Source organism: Watersipora subatra, chromosome 1 (genome assembly GCF_963576615.1).
Source record: "Watersipora subatra chromosome 1, tzWatSuba1.1, whole genome shotgun sequence".
Lineage (NCBI taxonomy): Eukaryota > Metazoa > Bryozoa > Gymnolaemata > Cheilostomatida > Watersiporidae > Watersipora > Watersipora subatra.
The window spans coordinates 54458832-54482934 of NC_088708.1; the positions used below are offsets into that span (position 1 = coordinate 54458832).

At 36.9% G+C, this 24103-nt stretch overlaps 2 protein-coding genes across 4 annotated transcripts; one reads left to right on the forward strand and one right to left on the reverse strand.

Annotated features, from left to right (window-relative positions):
* The first annotated feature begins 94 nt into the window (after positions 1 to 94).
* LOC137397803 (uncharacterized) lies at positions 95 to 23942 on the forward strand. Of its 3 annotated transcripts, none has more exons than XM_068083973.1 (9): positions 95 to 448; positions 1642 to 1820; positions 11196 to 11370; positions 16483 to 16688; positions 17346 to 17360; positions 18453 to 18680; positions 20545 to 20819; positions 21771 to 21990; positions 22961 to 23942. In XM_068083973.1, the coding sequence occupies exons 1-9, from the start codon at positions 157 to 159 to the stop codon at positions 23399 to 23401; spliced, it is 2031 nt and encodes a 676-aa protein (XP_067940074.1). In that variant the 5' UTR covers positions 95 to 156; the 3' UTR covers positions 23402 to 23942. The 3 variants fall into 3 exon arrangements, with proteins under 3 accessions (XP_067940074.1, XP_067940075.1, XP_067940076.1); XM_068083974.1 differs by having other exon boundaries at positions 22973 to 23942; XM_068083975.1 differs by lacking the exon at positions 17346 to 17360.
* On the reverse strand, positions 7954 to 9232 carry LOC137385390 (transcription factor Adf-1-like). The gene is made up of 3 exons (XM_068071841.1): positions 9006 to 9232; positions 8311 to 8677; positions 7954 to 8187 (listed from the first exon to the last, which is right to left on the reverse strand). Exons 1-3 carry the CDS (start codon positions 9230 to 9232, stop codon positions 7954 to 7956), a joined length of 828 nt encoding a protein of 275 aa, XP_067927942.1.
* Positions 23943 to 24103: the final 161 nt, after the last annotated feature.

Here is a 24103-nt window from a genome sequence, read left to right on the forward strand (position 1 = left end):
CCAAGCAACCGTGTCACGAGCGAACTCGACGTTTGACCAATGAACATGGGCGTTGCTTCGAGTCAATCGATGATCAACTTCTAAAAAGGGAGGGAATCAGCTGACTTACCGTGTTCGTTTTGGCATGGTATTTAGATCTTTTAATAGTGTATCATCATGGATTGGAACATTAGAGTGTCTGCAGCCCTTCATCAAGGAGACCGAAAGTATATGGAAGATCAGTACGCAATTCACTATGAATGTGATAAAGAAACAGGGAAATTTCTCTACGTATATTTTGGAATATTTGATGGTCATGGAGGAGCTGATGCCGCCAAATATGCCAAAGCCAATCTACACAAAAACATAACAGCTAACATTTTATTCTTTAGTAGTGATCCAAAGGATGTAATACGTTCTATTCAAGAAGGATTTTTAAAGACTCATGAGGATATGTGGAAAGAGATAGGTATGTTTCATATATTTTATGCTTGCCTAGCCAGGTCTGCAAATCAAATACAATTGCTTTAGACTTGACTTCAAATTAAGTTTTTTTGTGGATAAAAAGTAAGGTTTACCACTTCAAAGGTAAATGCTCAAATCATGATCTGGTATTTTTTTAAACTATAAGAAAAAAATATTGCATCCACTCTACTACTCCGGTTTGTTTACTACGATCTGAATTTCAACACGTTTTAGCTAATATCACCATCTATTAAGAATTTCGCTACTTGTTTCTCCATCATATCGTAGATAAACAAAGGAGTTAGCAAAGTACCTGCTCAGCGTTCCTGAATTTTTTGTTTCGATTAAAAGCCTGCTTTGTTGGTTGATACTCTTGTAGCCTACATGCTGTTCAACATTCGACCAGTCTTAGCGTTCAACTTAAGATTTTTATAAGATGCAATTAAATTCTTATTACTGCTGAGTCTTCATCATGCTACACACGAGCTTTGCGTAGTAGAGGTTACATAACCAAAGAATCGTTTTAATACTGCGTAATCCATTTACAGCATAATACAAGTTAGTACATACGGTGTTACTATCAAGGCGGAACTTATTAACGTAGGCACGTTAAGTAATTGTGCTACAATAGACCCTACAATAAGCGTGATCAGCTTAATAAGCAGACGTAGCACATTGCTCACTAGATTACTATACCTACTGTGTGCTGTGCCGTGCTATAGAGAATCAGCCAAACTTTAGATTCTTCACTATTTTGACACATAATTTGTAGGCCTACAGGCTTTACATTTTCATGATCTTCATGATTTTTCATTTTCTATGTTCCTACTTATTGATTGTGGAAGTTCTATCGTCATGACTTCGGAATTAAAATTTTAAAAGTATTGCTGTAGTTTTCATGTTTAATCAGTGCATGACTGCTAGATCTTGTTTATTTATAAATAGCCTTCTGTTACAACAAGAAAGCTTGCAAGCCCCACGATGTTCATGACTTTTTCCAAACGCATTCTCTGGCTCCAGATTCTCAAACATTAGTTTTATAAAATGAATGAATTTGAATGACAAGCATATATGATTTAGGTGAGGACTTGAGCTGTTATCTCCATGGAAACAATGAATCCCACCCCAAGCATCTATCTAGCTGATGCATTTCTAAGATATATTTGAATGTTGTAGTTTTTATTTGTGTTGTTATAGGTAGTTGGCCACCGACTGGGACAGGCTTGCCTAGCACAGCCGGCACAACAGCTAGTATAGTTTTTATTAAGGATTGTCACATCTACACAGGCCATGTGGGTGACAGCGGCATCTGTTCAGGCATCCAATCTGAAGCCGGCGTTGGCAAGGGCAACTGGCTCTCTGAATATCTTACAGTGGTAAACCTCCGATAATCCTCACACTATTGTTTTTGCGTAGGCCTTGAACAACTTGGGTATTGGGAGCTATCAAAAATTTATTGAGAGATGAACCATCACCATGCCGAAAATGGCTGTCGTTACATGGGGTCATACCGGTTTGCCAGTAATCGGGTACACAGCATATGTGAAAGAAACCAGTGCACATTGTTGTTTGTAGGCTTTGAGGCGGTTTTGTAATCAAGTGTGAGAAACAAGATGTCCAGTTGCCAAAAGAAATTTATATTAAACTTGACACACTACATTATATTTGTAGAAAATAAGGCCAGGTGTTTCAATCAACCCATAATAGTTAGCCATTTTTTGTAAAACAAAAAGCTCATTTACACAGCTTTCTTAAGGTGTGATCCTGGCTTGCTCCTTACAAATAGTTTTTTCCTACTCGATGATTCCGCTAGTGTGCTGCTAATTGTAAAACTGGAAGATAGCAGTGCGACTGAATATACAGTCAAACTTCGGTATTCCATACAATTTTATATATTCACTTTGTTGTATGTTGGAGTGTAGATTCTTATAAGAATGCATTGTAATGCATTTAATATGATAAATTTTTCAAGTATTTATTAAAGCAAATACATTACGTAAAACTATGTAAAAATTCTATGTAACAAATCTGAATGATATGTAAGAAACTAGATAAATAAAGTAATTATTAATAAAAAATAGTTTTTATTGTCTATTTTTACATCTAAGTTGGGCAAATTAATATGTAGGTTTAGCGAGGCAGAAGATGGGCGATGTGCAGATAAAGGTGGGGATAGAGATACCCAGAGTTAGTCTAGTTTAGACTAGGTGATCATTGTAAATTAATGCTTACATGTTTTTAATTTTTTAAATTATATTTTTAATTATTACAACCACCCTCTCCAATTTCTTTTCTTTCTTTTCCTTGCATCTCTTTCTCATGGTAACTACTTGATATTTCATAAATTCTACAAGTATTTGATCAGAAGATTTTGCTCAGGTTTTTTTTCTATTATTTGTTGTTTTTCAATTATACATAAAAGTATTGCCTTCCTTTTTTCATAACTATTACCTCTAATAGCAGTATTATATTCATATGGCTTATGAAGTACTGTTCAATATTTTTCGAGCCAACGGAATCAAACAATGTATATGAAGTGGAAGTATGTATCTGCTGATTTACAGAATTGCGTTTTGAAACCATTCAGACATCATCTGTTGGAAATTGCCTCGCATGACGAAAAAAATATTTGATCAAATCTTCACATATCAAAACCTTTGTAAGTCCTGCTGATGGAAAGCCAGGCTTCAGCTGTATTCACTGCGGTTGTAGCATGAGCCTTTTAGTGGTTATGTACATTTTCTAAAAAATACTTTCTCGTTATCCTTAGCTAATAACAATTACCTCTATAAGGTTTTGTGAGGTAAATACCATACTCTGTCTACGGCTTGCCATACTGTGTGTTATACCCATGAACAGCAGACTGACTCGGTCCATAATTTCCCAACAAACTTCTGTTAAATTGTTAACACCATTAAAATGCGGTAGCGTGGTGCTACGACAGTGTCATGTCTTAGTTATACGACCTATTCACATTTCTCTGTATAACTAGTTTTTGTTTGTCCTGTCATTATTTGCTTGAAGATAAAAGCTCAGATACAAAGACCCGAAACATAGCTTGCTGTTCTCCATTGCTTCATTATAATACTAGTAGTAAGTACGCACTTATTGATATGGCACTCCTAAAGGCTCTTGGCTCCTAGCTGTAGTAGCAAGCAGCTGGCCTTCAGGGCTCTACGGCTAGGTTTGACCCATTTATATCGACTACTGGACTTTGGCAATCTTGGTATCAATGGGAAAATGCAGCTGCCAGTCAATTCTGTTCCATTCCTTGTACTTTTCTGTCTATCATTCTATTCATTCATCAAATACACTGTTTACTAACACATACCCTATCTTTAATGGTTATGGTTCTAGCAGTTTGACAGTATTTATTAGACCATATATCCATACTTGCCAAGTCTCCCGGTTTGGTCAGGACCCTCCAGGTTTTTAAGTCAAGTCTCCCTTTTTCACAAAATCTCCCGTTTTCCTCCAGTTTTTTCAATAAAAGTAGTGGTTCAATTTTTTTTACTTGTCGTTTCCCCTTTGTTTACTGGTTGTGAGCTTGTATCATCATACAAAGTTAGCAACAATGAAACAGATCGCTATTAAACCGTCTGCTTGCCATAAAACCTGGGCTATTTAGATTTAGCAACATTGATGTCTAACGATTTGCTCTACAGTTTTTCATCAATAAACAAAGATTATACATGGAGCTGTGACATATCATTGGCAAACGACCATGACCTCACATTGATAGTAGAGTACATGAATATGAATAAAATCGTAGAAGGCCCTCCTATGTAAATACCAATGAAGAAAAAAAACTTCACAAAGAAATCTAGTCTTCAGATTCAACTACTATAGTTACCGTCATTCTCCCGCTTTTTTTTCTCAACTACTTGGCAAGTATGCATATAGCATAAGGAATATACCTTTAGTTTAGCATTATCACAGCTTTTGAAGTGAATTATGCAACCATAATAGTAATATTGACTATAATGAGAGCCGAGCCACGGTTAAAGGTTGGGAAAAAACTGCATCATGTGAGATTTGAACTCGCAATATTAAATTTAGTAGACCGGGACTCCAATACCTGCGCCAATCAACAGCTTCCAGACACATTGAAATAATTGTGCAGGTAGTTATGCCACTAGCAATAATATGGAGAACCAGTGCATTTTACATTGTGGAAGGAGCTTGTTGTTTTTTTAATTCTTTTTCTTAATAGATTCTTCATCGTCACTGTGGCACCTGGATATCGGGGATTCTGTTTTTAGAAATGTTACTAAATAATCATTTTTGTGAGAATGCCAGCTCTTCGCAGGGCCATCATGTGTTAAAACGAACAACCTCCCTGTACAGAGTTATATTATGTAGACATATGTAAGCTGATGTAGCCACACATATTAATAAGCTTTTGAGCTTTTTACGGCATGTCACATTAACTCTCCTATCTTAGTCGGCGAAGTATTCTGAGCCTAGTAGTAATTACTATCTTGTGCATGTATATGTTTTCACTGTGGATTTGAAAGGATTCAAGAATATTATGAATCACCTAGAACAAAAGATAAACAGAACTAAATATAGTGGAAAAGCTTGGTGACAGGCAAATCAACTATGAATCCATCATGGTCCTATTCGTTAGCAATTCACAGCCTTTCCTTTTCAAACTTTGGTTCATCTTCATCCGCCTGTATCATCCATTTGTCAGTTGTCAAAACTGTTCCCTATTCACAAACAAGTCTGATATACCTTCAATAGAAAATGGCCTTTTCAATACCCAAATTGAAGAGTTGTTTCCCAGCATTAAAAGCATTTGGTTTTGTAACTATAATTTTACACCGAGGTGACTGACTCCTATTCCTGCACCAGCATTATGTAATCATTCTGCAAGCAGAATTATGTAATCATGTATTGCCTCATGATTGCTCATTATAGATTTATCTATTCATCCAGAAAGGGAAATTTCCACTACATAGTATTTTCTGAGGCGTGGCTTAGTCAAAGCCAGTAGAGTAGGAATATGAAGAAAGATCGCTTAAAGCCTGGTTTCCATATGACAGCACAATGATCGTGCGCTGCGTAATGATCGTGCGCAACGCATTGCGTCGGATGCGATGCAGTGTTTCCATAGCGCGCGCGTAGGCGTCATGCTTTTAGGAAAATGTGGGGTTTTCCAGCTAAACGTTTTCGCTTTCGTCATTTCCGATTTACTCTTTCGTATGGGAGACAGAATTCTTCGCGATATAAACATCATGGTGACACGCAGGCGGAGGCTTCTACTTTTGCTGTACCTCAGGAGAAGGATGCGCCGTAAAATCAACGCACTCAGAAGAATGCCCAGGAAACATGCATTTTGGATACGTGGTTCACTCAAAAAAAGGAAACAGCTTGGCCAGTACCATACTCTTTTTAAAGAGTTGAAGGAAGGAGATCGGGAAACCTTTTTCAGGTGAGTTGCGTGCGTCAGTACGTGTGTGTGTTTTCTTCTTTTTCATACACGCACGTGATAATAATGATAACGGTAATAATAACATTATTAATGCTGACGTACATACATACTCTAGTATCAGTTAAAAATCTGCGATGTGTTTATTGTTGCTTATCATCGTTGCTCAATTTGAAGATATATGAGGATGACACCTGAGCGATTTGACCACCTGCTCAGCTGTGTCTCACCATATATGAAAGCAAGATTCTGCCGGAGTCGTGAAGTTATCTCCCACGAGGAACGCTTAGCAATTACACTTCGATACCTTGCAACTGGTAAGCTGGAACATGATGCCTTTGATGTATTTGTATTTTATATTTATGTATTTTACTGCTGCCTAACAGACTACAATCGACAAATCTCGGCCATTCATTGTTATACACTTAAAAACATGCTTATCCTGTCTTATTCAATTAATTGTGTTAAAGATAATTGATTACGTTTAGGGCAATGGTATTTGTTGTTGCAGGAGATTCTCAGCAGTCTCAAAGCTTCAACTTCAGAGTTGGACGCGCAACAATTTGCAAGATCGTTCGTGAAGTCTGTCAGGCTCTGTGGGACTCTTTGAAAGATCGCTATCTAAAGGAACCACAGAGCAGAGAGGACTTTACACTGATTGGAGACAAATTCACTTCTGAATGGAATATGCCAAACGTTATAGGAGCATTGGATGGGAAACATGTGGCTATTGAATGTCCTAGTGGAGGTGGCTCATTATATTACAACTATAAACATTTTCATTCCACTGTTCTTATGGCTGTCTGTGATGCCGATTATCGCTTCTTAAGTGTGAGCATCGGTAGTTATGGCAGCGAGAATGATGCTGGAATTTTTAAACACTCATCATTTATACGAAAGTTTGACCATGGAGTACATGATCTTCCTCCACCCACACAGCATGGTCAGTTCTCTATCCCATACTATTTGGTTGGAGATGAAATATTTCCACTTACCAATTGGCTCATGAAGCCATGGCCAGGCAAAAATCTGAGCCAAGAGCAACAAGTGTTTAATTATAGACTCTCAAGAAGTAGAAGAACGATAGAGAATACATTTGGAATACTGTGTGCACGATGGCGTATATTCCGCCGGCCAATCCGTGCAAAATTGGATTTGGTAGACCTGATTGTCCAGGCTTGTGTTTGCCTCCATAACTACCTGATGCTCACCGATAATGCTAGCTACAAGCCAACAGGCTTTGTTGATAGCTACAGCGATACGGGCGACTTGATCGAAGGCGATTGGAGAAAAGAAGTAACAGAGGGTGGTGGTGCCTTAGGCAGACTCAGACCACGACCCCTCAATCATACATATACTGCAAAGGAGATCAGGGAATGCCTCACAAGATATGTCAACTCGCCAGAAGCAGCACTTCCATGGCAAGTACAGCTTGTCACAAGCACTGGGAAGCGGCAACATGGTGATACTGTGCAATGAGTTCACATTTCTTGTTCACTTAATTCAATCTGTGTGTCAAGTTATTTTTTATTCTATGTTTTTGAACTGTCATGTGACACTATATTATGATGTAAAACAAGTTGAAACAATACACCACAATGAATTCATCACAATACATGAAGTCACCACAATCAGACTAACTCTATTAGGATGTATATACATATTTATATATATGTGTGTGTGTATATATATATAAGCGTGTGTGTATATACATATGTGTATATATATATGTATAATAGATATATGTATATATAGATATATGTATATATAGATATATGTATATATAGATATATGTATATATAGATATATGTATATATAGATATATGTATATATAGATATATGTATATATATATAGATATATGTACATATATATATATATATATATATATTTATATATATATATTTATACATATATATATATATTTATACATATATATGTACATATATATTTATATGTATAAATATATATATGTATAAATATATATATATAGTTATATGTACATACATACATATCTACACATATGTATATTATCACACATAAACATTATATAGAAGCTCTAATATTATATATGCTTCTAAAGCATTTGCATGAACTGGCTAGTTTCTCCACTCCACTGCTGCTGCTCTTGCTGTTGGTACGCAGGCTCCGCAAACTCAGCGTCATCCAAAATCCTCATGATGTCGAGTTGTGCTCGGCTTTTCACCCGTCCTTTGAGACGTCGAAGCTTTGGCACAATGCTCATAGCAAATAGTTTATCCTCATCTTCCTCTTCTGGTTTTTCAAGAGCTTTCAGGATTTGTTTATCGATCTACAACAATGAACCTCAAATAATACATAAGAAACATAAATAAATAATAAACATATAAAATAAATAAGAAACATAGATGAATGAGTACAATTTAGCAGTAACAGATATTTCAATATGGACTACCTCATCTGCCTCACTCTCCAACTTGCTAGCCTTCGACCATGGTCGTTTTCTAGAAGAGGTATATTTAGGTTTAGCAACTGGACCAGATGACGGAACAGTTGATGGAGCTGATGGTGAAACAGGTGATGGAGCTGGAGATGGAGCAGATGATGGACCGGGTGATGGAGCAGATGATGGAACGGGTGATGAAGCAGAGGATGGGTCAGGGGATAGAATAGGTGGAGCAGATGACTCAGATTGCGCCGATGTCACAACTCCTCTTTGTTTGATGTGCGTGAAGAGCCATCGATATTGCTCATATTCAGAGTCTTCACATATAATGTCTTTTAGTCCAGACCCAGAAGGCCCTGCTCTTGCTCTGACATATCTATGGAAAAGAAAATAGTAACAAGTGACCACAACCATACTTCAAATACATATACTTTTATTTTACTACATTCACTAACTCACTTAGCTGATTCACTTCCCTACCGTACGTGAACGCATTATTTATTATTAGTATTACCAAATAATAATACATATACATAAGTGAAAATGAAACTAATTATTTTGGATCATTGTCACGCTTTTTTCGCATCGATTTTGTTGTCAACAATTCCTAGTAATCACCCAGCATGCCCTGTGCTAGTGTCAACATGTTAGAGTTCATGTCATCATCTTTCACTACGAAATTTTATTAATTTTTTTGGTCTCACCTTCCAATCCTCGTTCGGAACGAACGATAGCATTTCTGGCACATTGCCACCGATGATTTCATTCTCTCTGCCACCTGATTCCACGCATTTAATTTAAGTCTCTGGTTTCGAAAGCACTGGCTAGATTTATCATATATAGCCGGATATTCTTGAATTATTGAGAGCAGTTCAGATGTATTCATTACTGCCCCGCTTTCCTCTCCAATGTCTACGTTTTCCTTCTCCATTTTTACTGCTGCGTATTCCACTACGCTGATTTCTCGAAACCAATATTTCGAGACCGTTTGCATTGTGGGATAGGTTGAAAAGGTCGCGCGGTGTATTGTGGGATATCTCATCGCACGCACCCATCGCAAGGATCCATTCTGTTGGATCTTTGCGATCAGCGTACGCACGTCGCGCGACCGTCGCGCGTTGACGTTTCCATATCACAACTGGCCTACGCACGACGTCGTGCGCCTTGTTGCGAGCCTTGCGATGGCATATGGAAACCAGGCTTAAGAAAGATTGCTACTTTTCAGTGCTTGCGATTCGTAAAACCATGTGTACGTGGCAAGGTGTACATATATCAATATTATCACAAAACCATTGACAAGGGCAGATGATTGAGATGCTCACCATCTTGGCCCATCAGTAAATGTTTGTTCATTGTTATTTTGTTATCTATTGATTTCTGGGTATTAAAGAAGGTACGCTACCAACAAAATCTTTGTGTTTTTGCAATTTTTATTTGTTAAGCAATTTTTTCCATTAAAAAAATCGTTTTTAATCGATCACCAGCTTGCTAATGGGTAGTCATGTCGGACAACAACAAACTACAGATTTCGCTGTGTAAGCCAACCGAAAATTTTACCTGATTAGATATGTATCATTACTACTCCATTTTGTTTATCCGATGATTTTAAGTTGTTGTTAAAATGAAGCTAATAGTAGTCATACACAGTTCCTACTACCGCTGTCTTGCGAGTACGTACTGTTATTGACCCCAAATTTCCAAGGGTCCACATCGCAAAAGACTAAGTCCACGTGCCCGCTGTCTATAATTATCATGAACGATGTTGTAATCAACTGTAATATCAAAATCAGTGAAATTTACTATGATTGAATTGGAATTTTTTTATCAAATTCGCTTTAATATCATCAGTATTATACACACCACGCTTATTTTAGCTGAATAGTAATAGAAGTCTGAGAATAGTGACTGTTTAAATTTTTGTTATGTGGACATATGTGAGCGACTGCTTAGATGGCAATAGAAGCACATAGTCAGCAGCATTCGAACACGTTACGACGTAAAACGCTGAAACTTGAGGTTCAAATCTAAATTTAATTTTGGCTCAAGTCAAAATATGAATGTCTTCACTTTTTGTCTGACACCTGCTTTAACATAAGGTTGAAAGTTTAAGATTTTTCACTGTTTATTTCTGTCGTGTAGGTCTTAAAATGTCACTGTCATAAGTTTGTAGGCTAACACATTCCCACTACTAATAATTCCCTGTATCGTAAGTAGTTGCGGATAGTGCTGAATTCATTCAATTCCAGACAAGCTTTTCCCAACCAGCCTGTCACAGAATGCATGTAGTAGCTGTTAATATTGTTGCTTGAACTGTTCTATGCAAGTTAAAGTGACAGTTGCATCTCAGTTGAATTTTTTTGAGCACTCCCGGAGTGCTGCCCAAAATTGCGTAACCATTTGAATTTTTAGTATTTATTTCACTGATGTCCATACCCTAGGACACTTATATTTCGCTAGTATTTAGTTTCGGGAGTAGCATACAGAGTAAAATTTCGCTGCAACTTAATTTCGCAGCTCTGATGAGTGCGAAAATATAGTGGTGTGAAAATATATGCAGTGGAACAAACATAATTAGATTCCTCAGGTTCGGTTCAGCAGTAAAAAAAAAATTACCCAATTTGGGACTAGTTTGTAATTGTAAACCATAGGTAGAATTGTGTCACCGGGATCGATAATGCAATTTGATCGCTTGCCGCCATTTGTTTCTTGGACTATCAGTGAACAAAGCTATTTAATTCAGCGTTTTCGCTCGTTTGTTATGATAGTTTAATTCCGGTCATGAAATTTTTGCGAGAGAACAACTCCGCGAAAACGCGAAAGTTAGATGAGGCGAATACATAAGTGTCCTAGGGTATCTTATATCCATCTGAACAGGTCAATGCTATTCTTTGTAGGACCATAAGCCTGATTCTCCGGCTGAGAAGAGACGGATTGAGAAGATGGGAGGCAAGGTGATACCAAAGGCGGGGGTACCGAGGGTTGTATGGCAGCGACCAAGAGAGAAGGGACCAGTGAGTCGACCCGACCAGATTGACCACATACCATTTCTCGCTGTTGGTCGATCTCTCGGTAAGTACTTGGTAGTGGGTTTAAATATTAGATTCGGGGAAACAGTCAACATGATTCTGTTTAGCAAATTATTGAGAAACGGAATATGACTGGAAATATAGGAAGACTAGCTATCAGTTTCAAAATGTGATATTTTTATCTGGATTTCTCTCTCGTATGCTTAGTAATGCAAATAGAGGGATATGCCTTTTGTGTTCAGCATCAAACTGCCCATCTGCTGCTAGCTATCACAGGCCTGCAACCCACCCATTCGCACAACAGTGTAACACTAAACGGATGTCTTCATAATAATTAGTGACATCCGTTGCTCACCTCTCTTTGTTCCTCGCTCTTTGTCGAGATAGCCGCTCTTTGTGTCTTCCTTCTGCCTATACTAAAGCCATCATGTTCCATTTGCTGTATTTGTTAGATAGACAAGTCGAGAGATATGCATTGAAGTGTCTAAACTAGTCATCCAACTTTACAGACTGTGTAGAGCAGTCTTCTTCTTGGTTTGAAGGTTAATACCAGATACACAATCACTATGTTTCCATGGTGCGCAGTACTGCGAATTAGCCCCCTCCGAAGTCGAGGGGATTGTACGTTTCCATGCTGCGCAGTGGTTTTCAGCAAATACCGCAAATTAGCCAGAGAAGAGAAATTGTATAAATCGAATCGCCTGATGGAGAAATAGAATCGATCACGGATACCGAACGTCATAAACAGTCTTTTTTATTACTCTGTCGTCATTATACTTTTATTTACAATACACATTCACAAGGTTTTACAAACCTTAACACACGTTTTACATAGTAATATATTTTTAATAAGTATTTTTAAGTAATATATTATTTAAACGTTAATTTAGGACTTGCCACCTATTTTTCGAAGTGTTGGCATCGATAACAAAGTCCAGGAAAGTAATCACCTCATCATCCTCGTGAATGCAGACTATAATTAAATTTATGTGAAAGAAGATCGGAAGAATAGTGAAAAAACAAGATTAGCAGGACAACCTTTGTACTAGTTTATGACCATCGAAAAATCTGTCTCCACGGCATGAGGGCTATGCGCAGCCACTGCGCAGTCGCTGTTTCCTTGCTGCGAATTTGCACTGGCTTCGCACTGATCAGTGCGCAGTGATTTCAGTGCGAAGACGCCGTTTCCATGATTCGGAGATAGCGCAACTCCGAAGCACTGCGCATCATGGAAACATAGTGAATATCTCTTGTAAAATCAAATATGTTTATCCAGACAACCCTTGTTTGTTCATACTAATACAGACTGGGCCATGTCCGGACATTAAAAATTGAGACTATACTGCATATTAGACGGCCTATATTGTCTCACACCTACTTCCAGGATACAATACAATATGCGTATGTAGTATACTGTGAGAGAGTAAATATGGTTATACCTGCAATAGGGTACAGTATAATATTAATTACAGTAATAATAACAAACAGAAATTACAGTACATCACTCTGGTAGGAAACCCTTTTGGACGCGTTGTTTGCGTCGTTGAAGTCCAAAGAAGCCGAGTCGACTCTATAATGTGACTAATTTTTGTTGTAAAGATAAAGCTCATCTCTGAGTAGAGGAGCAAATATCATAGATTATATTCATAGAATATAATTGAGGGCAAATGCTAAAAACTTACTTCAACTAGACTGATCAATTGTAGCCGATGTACCACCCAAGTAGTTGCTTTCATATGACTCGATGATTAATAGTAAAGGTTGACTTGCAACAAAATTAACATTACAGTTATTTGATATGAAAAGATTCACCATGTCTTACTCTGTTGTGTTGTAGGTGAAAAATATGTGGAAATGTGATTACAAGCTCTTAAAAGCTCAACAACGAACAGTTAATCGCAGCCACACGAGACCGCCGTAGTTTGGATTCTCTTTCCAAAACGACTCAAATGTTACGTAGCTGTGGTAGATGGTTTCTGTTTACACTTTCATGCAACCCTATTCGTCGAAATATTTTCACAAAATATACTTCACGCATTCAATAAAACCATGTTTATTGTTCTTACGCGTCTGTTTTATCGTCATTGTAATGCTGTCACTTTTAGCACTGATATCTTATAACTTACCATAAAAATTCGTTTAATTTTTTAGCCTTAGCTTGAAGAAGTACATAACATTGTCTGATAATCATGACGAGCCTGTTGGTCATTTGTGATAATCGAAAAGTGCTGCAGAAATTATTTGCGATGTATTGGGTCCAGGCTTGGGGCCACTAGTGAGTATTGAGCGCACTGCACTATTGGCTGGCTAGACGACAGTAAGGTGCACTAGGCACTGCACTAGCACTAGTGCATGGCATAGTAATAATATAAAATGCACTAGGTACTGCACTAGCAGAAATTCTTGTGCACTAGGCAATGCACTAGCACTAGTGCATGGCATAGTAATAATATAAAATGCACTAGGCACTGCACTAGCAGAAATTCTTGTGCACTAGGCACTGCACTAGCACTAGTGCATCGAAAAGTGAAGTCAAAAATGCACTAGGCACTGCAATAGCAAAAGTTATTGTGCACTAGACATTGCACTAGCACTAGTGCAGTGTAAAATCATAAATGCACTAGGCACTTCACTATTAAACTTCACTAGGCACTAGACCAATGAGCTTTTTTGCTATAGCAGCTATAGCTATTGCTATATTTTGCCAGTAGTACTGGCAAAATTCCTCTAGTCATGTTCAAGAAAGTCTGGGTCTGAGATGTGTCACGCTCACGCTGGTATAAACATATCACTCATAGATCAAGTTTGATCTTACTTCAAAGATGCCTACATTTATTATATAATCATACTATCTCTGGATTGGTCTCATTTTGCTTGTGAATATGTACATAAGCATATGTAATTGGTACTTAAATACATGTATTTAAAAAACATAAGTTTACAAGAAACTTATTGAAAGTTGAAATTTAGTCAATAAGTTACTTCCACTCTATCAAAGATAGATTTAAACTGAAATCCTACATATACATGTACATCCACAAATACTGACATGGAGACAAATAGACAAGACAATAGACAATGGTAAATAAATAAAGTTGGCTTGATTGTAGTTCTAGGGATTCATGGAAACTCCAAACACATGCTCATTTGAGTAGTTAACAACATTGCAAAGAAATATCAAAGTTCCATATTCAATACCAACATTCAAGCAAAATGTAATGCCATCTACATCATCTCCATCAAAGGAAAATAATAATATTCAATCTGCCCTTGGCACTGCACTAGTGCATACTATGTCGCACTAGGTACTGCACTTGCACTAGTGCATTTATGAAAAAGTTTCCAATCCGCACTAGGCATTGCACTAGAGAATTTTATGTTGCACTGTGCACTGCACTTGCACTAGTGCGTTTATGGAAATTTTCTGATCCGCACTAGGCACTGCACTAGTACATACCATGTCACACTAAGCACTGCACTTGCACTAGTGCACCCAGGGACTCATGTCAAATTTGCACTAGCATTGCACTAGACATTTCTATTTTTAAATTGCACTGCACTATGTACCGCACTAGTAAGGTGCACTAGTGCAGTGCGCACTGCACTGGTAGTGGCCCCAAGCCTGATTGGGTCACATGATCAGATTACGACTTGCTGATTAGCCCAAACCGAAACAAAGCTGCAAAGTAGCGAGCATCTTTATTTGATACGGGGTCTTTGGTAAAGCCTGAAGTGTTTGTCATAAACTAGTGCTACGATAAGTTTTATATTCAGCTTTTTATTGGCCTTTCAGTTCACGTGAAAACATCACATGACAAGACAATAAACAAATTTCATGACTACGTCAGAGAAAGAAAGAGATTCCAATCTACGGCGGCTTTTCGTTTTTGAGCTTTTAAGAGCTTGTAATCACATTTTCACATATTTGCCTTTAAACTAATTGTCAAGTAGAATCTCTTGTCATTGTAATGTGACCCTTACAGACCGTATCCATAAACATTTTTTAAACACGATATTCTGTAGCGCTAAACCAAAATAGGTAAAATGAGAGGTTTTCACTATCAAACATAAAACGATAGATTACATAGATGAAGTTTGTGAGGTAGTGGTGGTTCATGGGAATTCATGACTGACAACATATTACATTTGTTGTATGTAGTTTGACTATTAGTACTCAGGGATCACTGTCTGTGGAACTATATGTTCAACAAAAGATCGATTAACACCCTAGAAGAAAAATATAACGATTGACTGATAGCTAACCAGCGGAGATCGATATAATTTGGGCTGATATATTTTATAAATGGTAATGATAAATGTGTACATGTAGATCTTGTAGAAGATACAGTGCTTATTGGCAAAAATTATTTCTGGTAGATCAACCTGACAATTGCAAAAAGTGCGCGATTGATACTACCGGCCAATACTGCTTAGGTGCTCATCCACGCTCGGATTCGATTAATAAATTTTCTGTGAAAGGTCAAGGGGTTAATATTGTATCGTCACGTTTTAGGCTAAGAGAGGATAAATGAGCTCAACTCACAAAGTTTTTTTGTACATGAGAGCTAAGTTTAAAACGCCTTCTGATCAGTGCCTTTAGCATTTTCTGTATCACAGCTGAGCCAAATATGCATCCTTTTATCCATTTGTCTTTACATCACTTTAATATTTGGTAGTTAATTGTTGTAAAGACGCTGTTGGCAGTTGCAACAGTCTTGAAATGATCTTTCTGTGCCACTGTGAGAAAGTTACCATTTTTAACATGGTAAAATTTATAAATTATAACTCTCACAGTAGTTTATCTATTCCAGTTTAGCTGCTACCTTTTACAAAGTCAAGTTTTAACCATAATTAAATCACTCACATTCTTTTTAACCATGGGTAATATTTTAAATTGTTTTCTCTGAAGAAATCGTATTTATTAACAGTTTTAATTTAGTTCTACACTAAGGTTTTGTCAGTATGTTTCCAGTGCACTGAAAAGAATATTTGCCAACTATTTGCTTTGGCCATCAAACCACCACACCATACAATTATCTTTAGGAAATCTGTATGATTGTATATCTGTTGTATTTATATTTTATATATATTATATTAGTTTGTTTATAAGTTGTCAACAAGCAGTGACAGAGCACATTGATTTGTGACCTTTCAGGCGACCTCTGGAGCTACAATCACGACAGTCAGCAGTACGCCATCAGTCCTCATCCTGATGTCGATTTCATGAAATTTGACCCTCTCGAGCAAAAATGTTTGATATTAGCTTCTGATGGCCTATGGAACCTTCTAGATCACAAGGGAGCAGTCTCGACAGTCGAAATGACCGACCGGAAGTGGTTTAGGGAGGCAATTTATGAAAAGGTTGGTTGTTATTGGGTAATCTTATAAAGCAGCTGTTTGTGACCCAACAATAATGTGACTCTCTGTTATGTCACCCAACAATAATGTGACTCTCTGTTATGTCACCATTGGAGAGACCTTGCTAAGGTTAGAGCACACTAAAGGAGGGATGATATTCATTTCAATATGTGAGAACTAGCGAAATGTCGCACAACTTCTTTTTAAAAACAAGTGAAGTTTGCTTTTGGCATTCCGAAGCACCCATTATTGTTTTTTAGTTCGCAATAAAATTGAATAGTTTTGGCTATTAAAATTACGCTTTCACAATTTTTATTTCAAATGTTTACAACGATTGTAGTGTAGCGTTTCTATAACAACCAATGAATTTCCTAGTAAGATGTCATACACGCGCGCTTTAAATTTATATATTGCTGCGTTTTCTCTGTCTGATACAAACACGAGTTATACACAGGTTATGCTGTCGTTCCTTACTGGTCTGTGCATCAGCAGTTACAATTCGTTCGTGCGTTCACAAGATTTTGTAAGTGTACCTCTGCCGTCATAATTATACGAGCACATTTGCACGTATTTCACTTTCTTGTTTAAAATCCTCAAACTACTTCTATAAGTTCAGCATAGGTTTTGCTGGAAGTTTATCAATCTCTATATGTTTAACAGGGAAATGGAATAGTGGCAAGTATTGCATTGTGTTCACTTTGCTCTGAGCATTGCTGGCCTGCGCTTCACACGTTGTAATTAAGCTTTGCACGCTGTTCATGCCTAGCCACTTTGTTTCTTCGTGTTTCATCAGTCTGTAGTTTTAGCATGTGAAGATCATGCTTGCGTTCTGATTTGCTTCTTTAGGTTTCTGATTTTCATTGCTAATCGCTAGGGTAGCAGTAAAATATATCTACTCTTTTCTCCTTACTTCATTCCCCATCTCACAAACCCGCAGTCGTCTTTAAAGGGGTTGCTTTGCTACAAAATTCGCCAAATGGTTCGTTTTTTATATTACATGCACGAAGAAAATTAAAAAAGTCAATTTTTAAAATCTTTTGTAAATATGTACTTGAAATAAATATTGTGTAGACAGCATTACAAATGTGTAGCCTGCAGTATTTCGTGCTACAATCCAATGAAGGGCAGACCATTGGTGGCAAATCTATATTTGGTTTTAACATAAATTGAAATATGAAAAAGTTATTGCTATGCAGAGTTTGTGAAGTTCACCTCCTTTGAGACCTAAAAAATATTTCTCTCTAGACTCATCTGATCGGTCTAAATAAATCTCAAAGCTGACAACATCCACACAACAAATAAATTTTATGATTTCAAAATAGCACAATAGTAATGGCTTGCTCATTACAAATGTTTGTAGGTCAATAATTTTATTAATTATATTATTACAGTTGTTTATTTTTTATTGCCTTATGAAATACGAATGTCGTTATTACCAAGATAGATAACTTACTGTGTACTTCCAAAGCAGTGTATCCTAATTATGTAATCGTAATGCGTGATTAATAATCGTCAATAAAAATAACAGTTTAAGCAAAATTTTAATATAAAATGTTTGTTTTATTTTACAAAATTTAATGGATGATAGTTGCACAAACTTCAAATAAATTTTCAAGACAGCCTAATCATTTGTCACTTTTGTCATATTTGTATTTTGTTATTTCATGAGCAAAACAATTTCAAATTTTTTAGTAACTCTATGTAAACGCAACAATCTTTTTGGTAGACATAAATGAGTTGATTAGTTTGAATTGTGCTCTCTTGCAGGGCTATCCCAAGTCGGGGGACCCGTACTACCACCACGCATCAACTCTAGTGAATATAGTACTTCGAAGATGGCGAACACGGAAACTGAGAGCGGACAACACCAGCGCCATTGTTGTCATGATAGATCCGCCTGGCCTTCCCGTCCCTGATGCTCTAAACAAAATGGCCGCTCTTGCTAGTCAAACTCGTAATCGGAATGAACGGTTCTGTGCTCGTTCATATCTCAAGGTAGGAAATTTGTATCTTAATGTAGGGAATATTGTATCTTAAGGTAGGAAATATTTCATGTTAAGATAGGAAATATTTCATGTTAAGGTGGGGAATATTGTACCGCTTTTGTTTCCTCATTTCCTTTCAATGATTAGCACTTTATGTTTGTCTATATTAATTAATGTACTTTCAGGTTTTCAAACTATGTGGAGGCTGAAGCCAACATGTAATACCGTAATCTACAGAGACTAATACACAGAGAACATTATATTACACTAATATACAGGGATTAGTGTCCTCTGTGATAAGTGAAAATTCGCAAAATAGAGACTACTTTTTGAAAGTACAGTATATGTATGAGCCAAAATTTTAACACTAGAACGCTTAAGCTGCTTTCTAAACATTATATTTACTTATATAATCACTAGTGTTACACGCTACGAATTTTTGTCATATTTTTCATCTTCGTAGCATGTAAATGGTTTCAAAATTCGCATATTTAATTTTTCGAAGCGATTCAAACCTCCGATTCAAGAGGGGGTATTTTTGAAATCATATCCACAATGAAGTACTGCGTATGATGCACGCATCAATTTTCGTATTATTGCATAAATCTTTGCAATCGGAGGTTGGATTTCCGTCTTCATTGGTGCTGTCTTTACAGCATCCCTACGCAGCTCTGTTTTCAACATACCTATTTTCAAAATATTGTATCCGAAATAAAAACATTAACTCTGAATTTGAAAAAAAAAACTTGTTCCTCATTTTGACATTGACATTTGACCTTACATGCATTTTAATAGTATCAGCCACGATATAAAATATGTGCCCCGTTGTAGCTAAAAGCGCAACAGACTAATATAGAAAATGCGGAGTTGTGCGACAATTTCTTCATAGCATGTAAACTCGTCAGAAAATCATGAAAACTCGTAAGCTTGTATTACTGTAACACTAAATGGTTTTATAGCTGTATTTACATGCAGTTGCACCCAGTTTATTCACCGCCAGTAGACTATATTGTTAACACTCGTCTCGAATCCCTTAATTAGACTTTTATCTATTAAGGAATTTCAGGCCCAAAATTATCTGGTCAGACTTGCAATATTATGTGGAACATTTGTAATGCGGAGTTGGGGAGTTGTCTGCTCATTCTTTTTAGTTGGTATAAACAGACATTGTGCTTAATGGTGAGGCGCTAAATGCGTCTTTAGATATTTGCTGTTTAAAATACACAAATCGTATTTTAAATCTGTCTGACCATCCATTGCATTCCTACTTCCCTAAAAACACTACTACATCTTATACCAGACACCAATACCTTGTCAATTTATATTATAGAACAGTGCTATGCAAAAAGAGCTTTTTCTTTCAATACATATAACTTACTTTACTGTTTTTTGTTTTTGTCTCATGGTCTAAATTACTTAACACGTCATTGACCGGTGATAATAAAGTTCATATCTATCTATTATCTTCTCTAAGCTCCTTGCGGATAAATTGTAGATAGAAAAGCCGACTACAGCATTTTGTTGGCAGTTTATCTCATGAATAATCAGAAATAATTTTCTGAGTTTGTAATAATAACGAATAATTTACATTTTAGTATCAAATTTGTTTTTAGGATCAGTTTGATATCAACAATTACTGGAATTTAAAGTGCAAAAATTATCTTTTGTTGCGGATAAAAAAGTAAACATTGCTAGTTCTTGGTCAGGTTAGAATGTTTCTCAATCACTTTAAAGACTATAGTTCATAGGCATTAGAAACATAGCCATTGCTCACACCATCAACTACTCTTACGCAACGGGTACCCTACATCAGTTAACCGCTTCACTTCGGAGTAGTATTACGTGTTACCCTGGCATGCGTCTCTGTTCGGCAGGAGAATGAGGAAAGTCTAGAGCCATCAGAGAGATACGTTCTTGCCATGACTGGTTCATATAACCTTCAGTACTACGAGGACAAGGATCGGTTTGAGCTGCATTTTGGAAAGCCGTCCGTCCGATACGATGTGCCAAAGGGTATGAGTACTGACCATGCTCACCACAGCATAGCCATGTATGATGTCATCATACATAAAGTTATGACTCCCTGCAAGAGCACTAACAGTCTCTCATCTCTTGATACAACATCCAATCATCATAATTCAAAACTCAGGTTCGTAAGCCCATTGGTCAAGCAAAAAGTTGATTTTATTAGCTAAATCAAAAGTTATTTTCTATCCGTATTTTTTTCTGCTAAGAGCTTTACATTGAATTCACACTAGTTCCGTCGCAAACACCCAGTTGGGTCTTCCAAGATTTTAATATATTAAAAGTATAAAAATTCAAAGCGGACAAGGTTAGATAGGAACTAGTAAGATTGATAGCCCCATTATGACATATTAAACAACATATTGGTCTAATTTTTTTGTACATATATTTTGAATCACAGCTATTATATGGATGGTTCTCAGAATTCAAGACTGCCAACTTGAAACAAAATGTCATTCGTGCGCCAATTGTGGGAATTGCAAAATTCTAGTTAATATTTTGATCATAAACAGCAGCATCTCCTATGGTTTTACCGAAACATATGGTGCTAGCAACTGTTGCAGTTTCCTAAATTAATCTTCTATTGCTACCTTGTACTGTAGCTTAATAAAATATTTTGCATATTTCTCATATGCTAGAACAATTTTAATTGGATATTTACATGAAAGAGGCAGGATATGTGAGCGAATCATTAAAAAATGACAAACAAAAATACGAATATACCTTTTTTAACTCCTGGTCATTCTTGATGCTTCATTATTGGCTTGCTGATCATAGAAGTACGCGTAGCTTTAGTAATATACTGATGTTCACAAAAGAAACATTCTATGTTTTAGCATTATTAGTTCAAAGCAGCCACAACCCAATGTTGTCATTTAAAAGTTATTTGCTAAGTGTTCCCAGTAGTTTATGAAGTTCTGCTTAGACATTACATGACCAGATTCATTGTGATAAAATCTCAGTTATGCTCATATTTTCATATTCACAAACGCGAGAAATCAGCGCTCCTTCGCGCTTATCGTTAATGCTATATTTCTGGTGAGCCAGTACAATCATCAGTGGTCTGTTATTGTAGGAGGACTCAGTCTAGCAAAGACTTGAAGAGGTTCAGGCCAAAGTCAGGCGCATTTTCTTTCGGTTCTTGGCTGAGAGCGAGTCCCGAGGGCGCAGCCTCCTCTCATGAGTTTTCCATCAAGCATAACCCTAGCGACTCCTCAGCTTGTAAAGAAGACTGCATCGTTTCAGCATCAAATGAGGCCGAATCTGAGAATTGCTCATCAGACTTGAGTAATCAGGTATCGGACGTTTCCTTCTCAGAAATATGTTTTATCGTTTCATTCATTTGGTAGGCGTCATATTTAGACCTATGTAAACCCGCAGAGTTGAATTTAAACATTTGCAACACTTTGTAGTATAAAGACGGTGAATGTCATAATCTGATGCTTTTTCTATGCTCTCTCGTATACAGTCAAACATGGATAACTCGAACTTCACGGGACCGAGCGAAAGTGTTCGAATTATCAGAGCGTTCAAGTTATCAGAGCACTGTCACGAGTCCATGTATTTACTTATTTATTAGTAGATACATGAACATATACAAACTATAATATAAATCAAAAGCACAAACAGTTTGTTTCAAATTAAATGCTTCTAATGTAAAGTTTAAAACGTTTTTATCAAAAAGTATAGAGATTTTTCTATCACTTGAGATTGGTTTGTTGTTTGAGGTGATGTTATTGCCAGGACGTTTTTAGATTGACATTGGCAAAACTTGATCGTTGTTGAAATGCTCAAAAGAAAATACATCTTTTTCTTTTGAGCGTTTTACCCACGATCAATTTTGCCGATTTTTCTTGAAGTTTATGCAAAGATTACCTCACTTTACCTTGCTTCCGAAGGGCGATCGCTAAGCGGGTGTTTGGTATAAATCAAATTTCACCAAACCTTTAGAAAAGTCGTTGACAAAAATATTTTGCTGATGGTGGTAATAACGACGCTTATGAATTACGAAAATTTGAGGTTTACCTCTATGGCTTGGAATAAAGTGATTTTCTAAAGCGATAACAACCGTTTCGGTAGCCGTTGGGCAAAAAACAGTTCAAGTTAACAGTGTTGAGTTCGAGTTATCTATAGCAATTTATCATTACGTGGGAACGGACCAAAGAAACTGTTCGAGTTAACCATGTGTTCAAGCTATCCGTGGGCGAGTTATCCATGTTTGACTGTATCTGTTTGTTGAAGTTGAAGTGCGGTTTAAACTTGCAGATTGAACCAAAGGTTTCTAGAGACACTTCCCCTGCGCGACAATCATCTCCCCAAGACGAGAGGCTCTCACCAGACTCTACCTCAGATATATTAGCTCCACCGACTCTTGCCAGTCCTTTGAAGAAGAAGTCTCTCCTTCGTAAGCTCAAAGGCGTTGCAAAATCCTTCACCTCCCTGACTGAAACCGGCAAGGCGGTTATTAAAAGCTCATCTCTTAGGCTGGATTCTACCTCTCGAAAGAGCAACGCGAACCTGAGGCGCACAAGTAGGAAGCCCGTTGTCATCCATGGCAGCCCGGCTAAAAAAAGGAGACACGGAAGTGCCATAGAATCATTCGTAGGTAAGCGAATGCGTCTGTCGGCTCCCTGCGTTCAGCTCACTAAAATATCTGCTATCGGAGAATCAGAGACGAGAGCCTGTCTTCGACCTCGTGTCAAGTAACCGGCTCACTCTTGAAATAGCTTTGATTTTTAGAGTATCGTTTAATACCTCATGCATCAAAATGAAGATCTCATTGTAATGTAAATACCTTAATTTTTTGATGCCAACCAATGAAAGTAGCTGCCTTTCGGATGAACTGTCAAGTAGTTTTAGTTTGGCTAGTGCTCTGGCTGCCTCTTCATGTCAGTTGCCATTATTTATCTATTTTATTTGCCTTGGATTCTTTTAACACCTGTACATATTGTTTTCATTCCCGTATGTTTTACAGTTTTCCAATTGTATTTATTGAAATTCTCAGTAAATAGTGCCTACTCTATACACCGGATGGTTGATATCGCATGAATGATTACGCAAGTTTGCCTTGCTTTAGTTTTTAGTTTTATTGATACTAATTATTGTAGATATAGCGCAATTATATTTGTGTGCATAGTACATGATATATGTATATGATGAGCTTATGTATTTTGTAAATCAAAACATCAGTGATTACCTCTTCTGTCAACTGTTCATAGTAATAATCAATAAAATTTCACAATTGCAATTATTTTGATTATATAATATTGCTTGCAACCGATAACCTGTGTTTGCATATCTCATTAGTAGATGGTAATATCCGTATTTGGCATGTTAATTAAAGTGAAACATTGCTGTCAGATCAGGATGTGATGGCGTGCAGTTGTCAAAGTACTTTTGTTTTTTTAT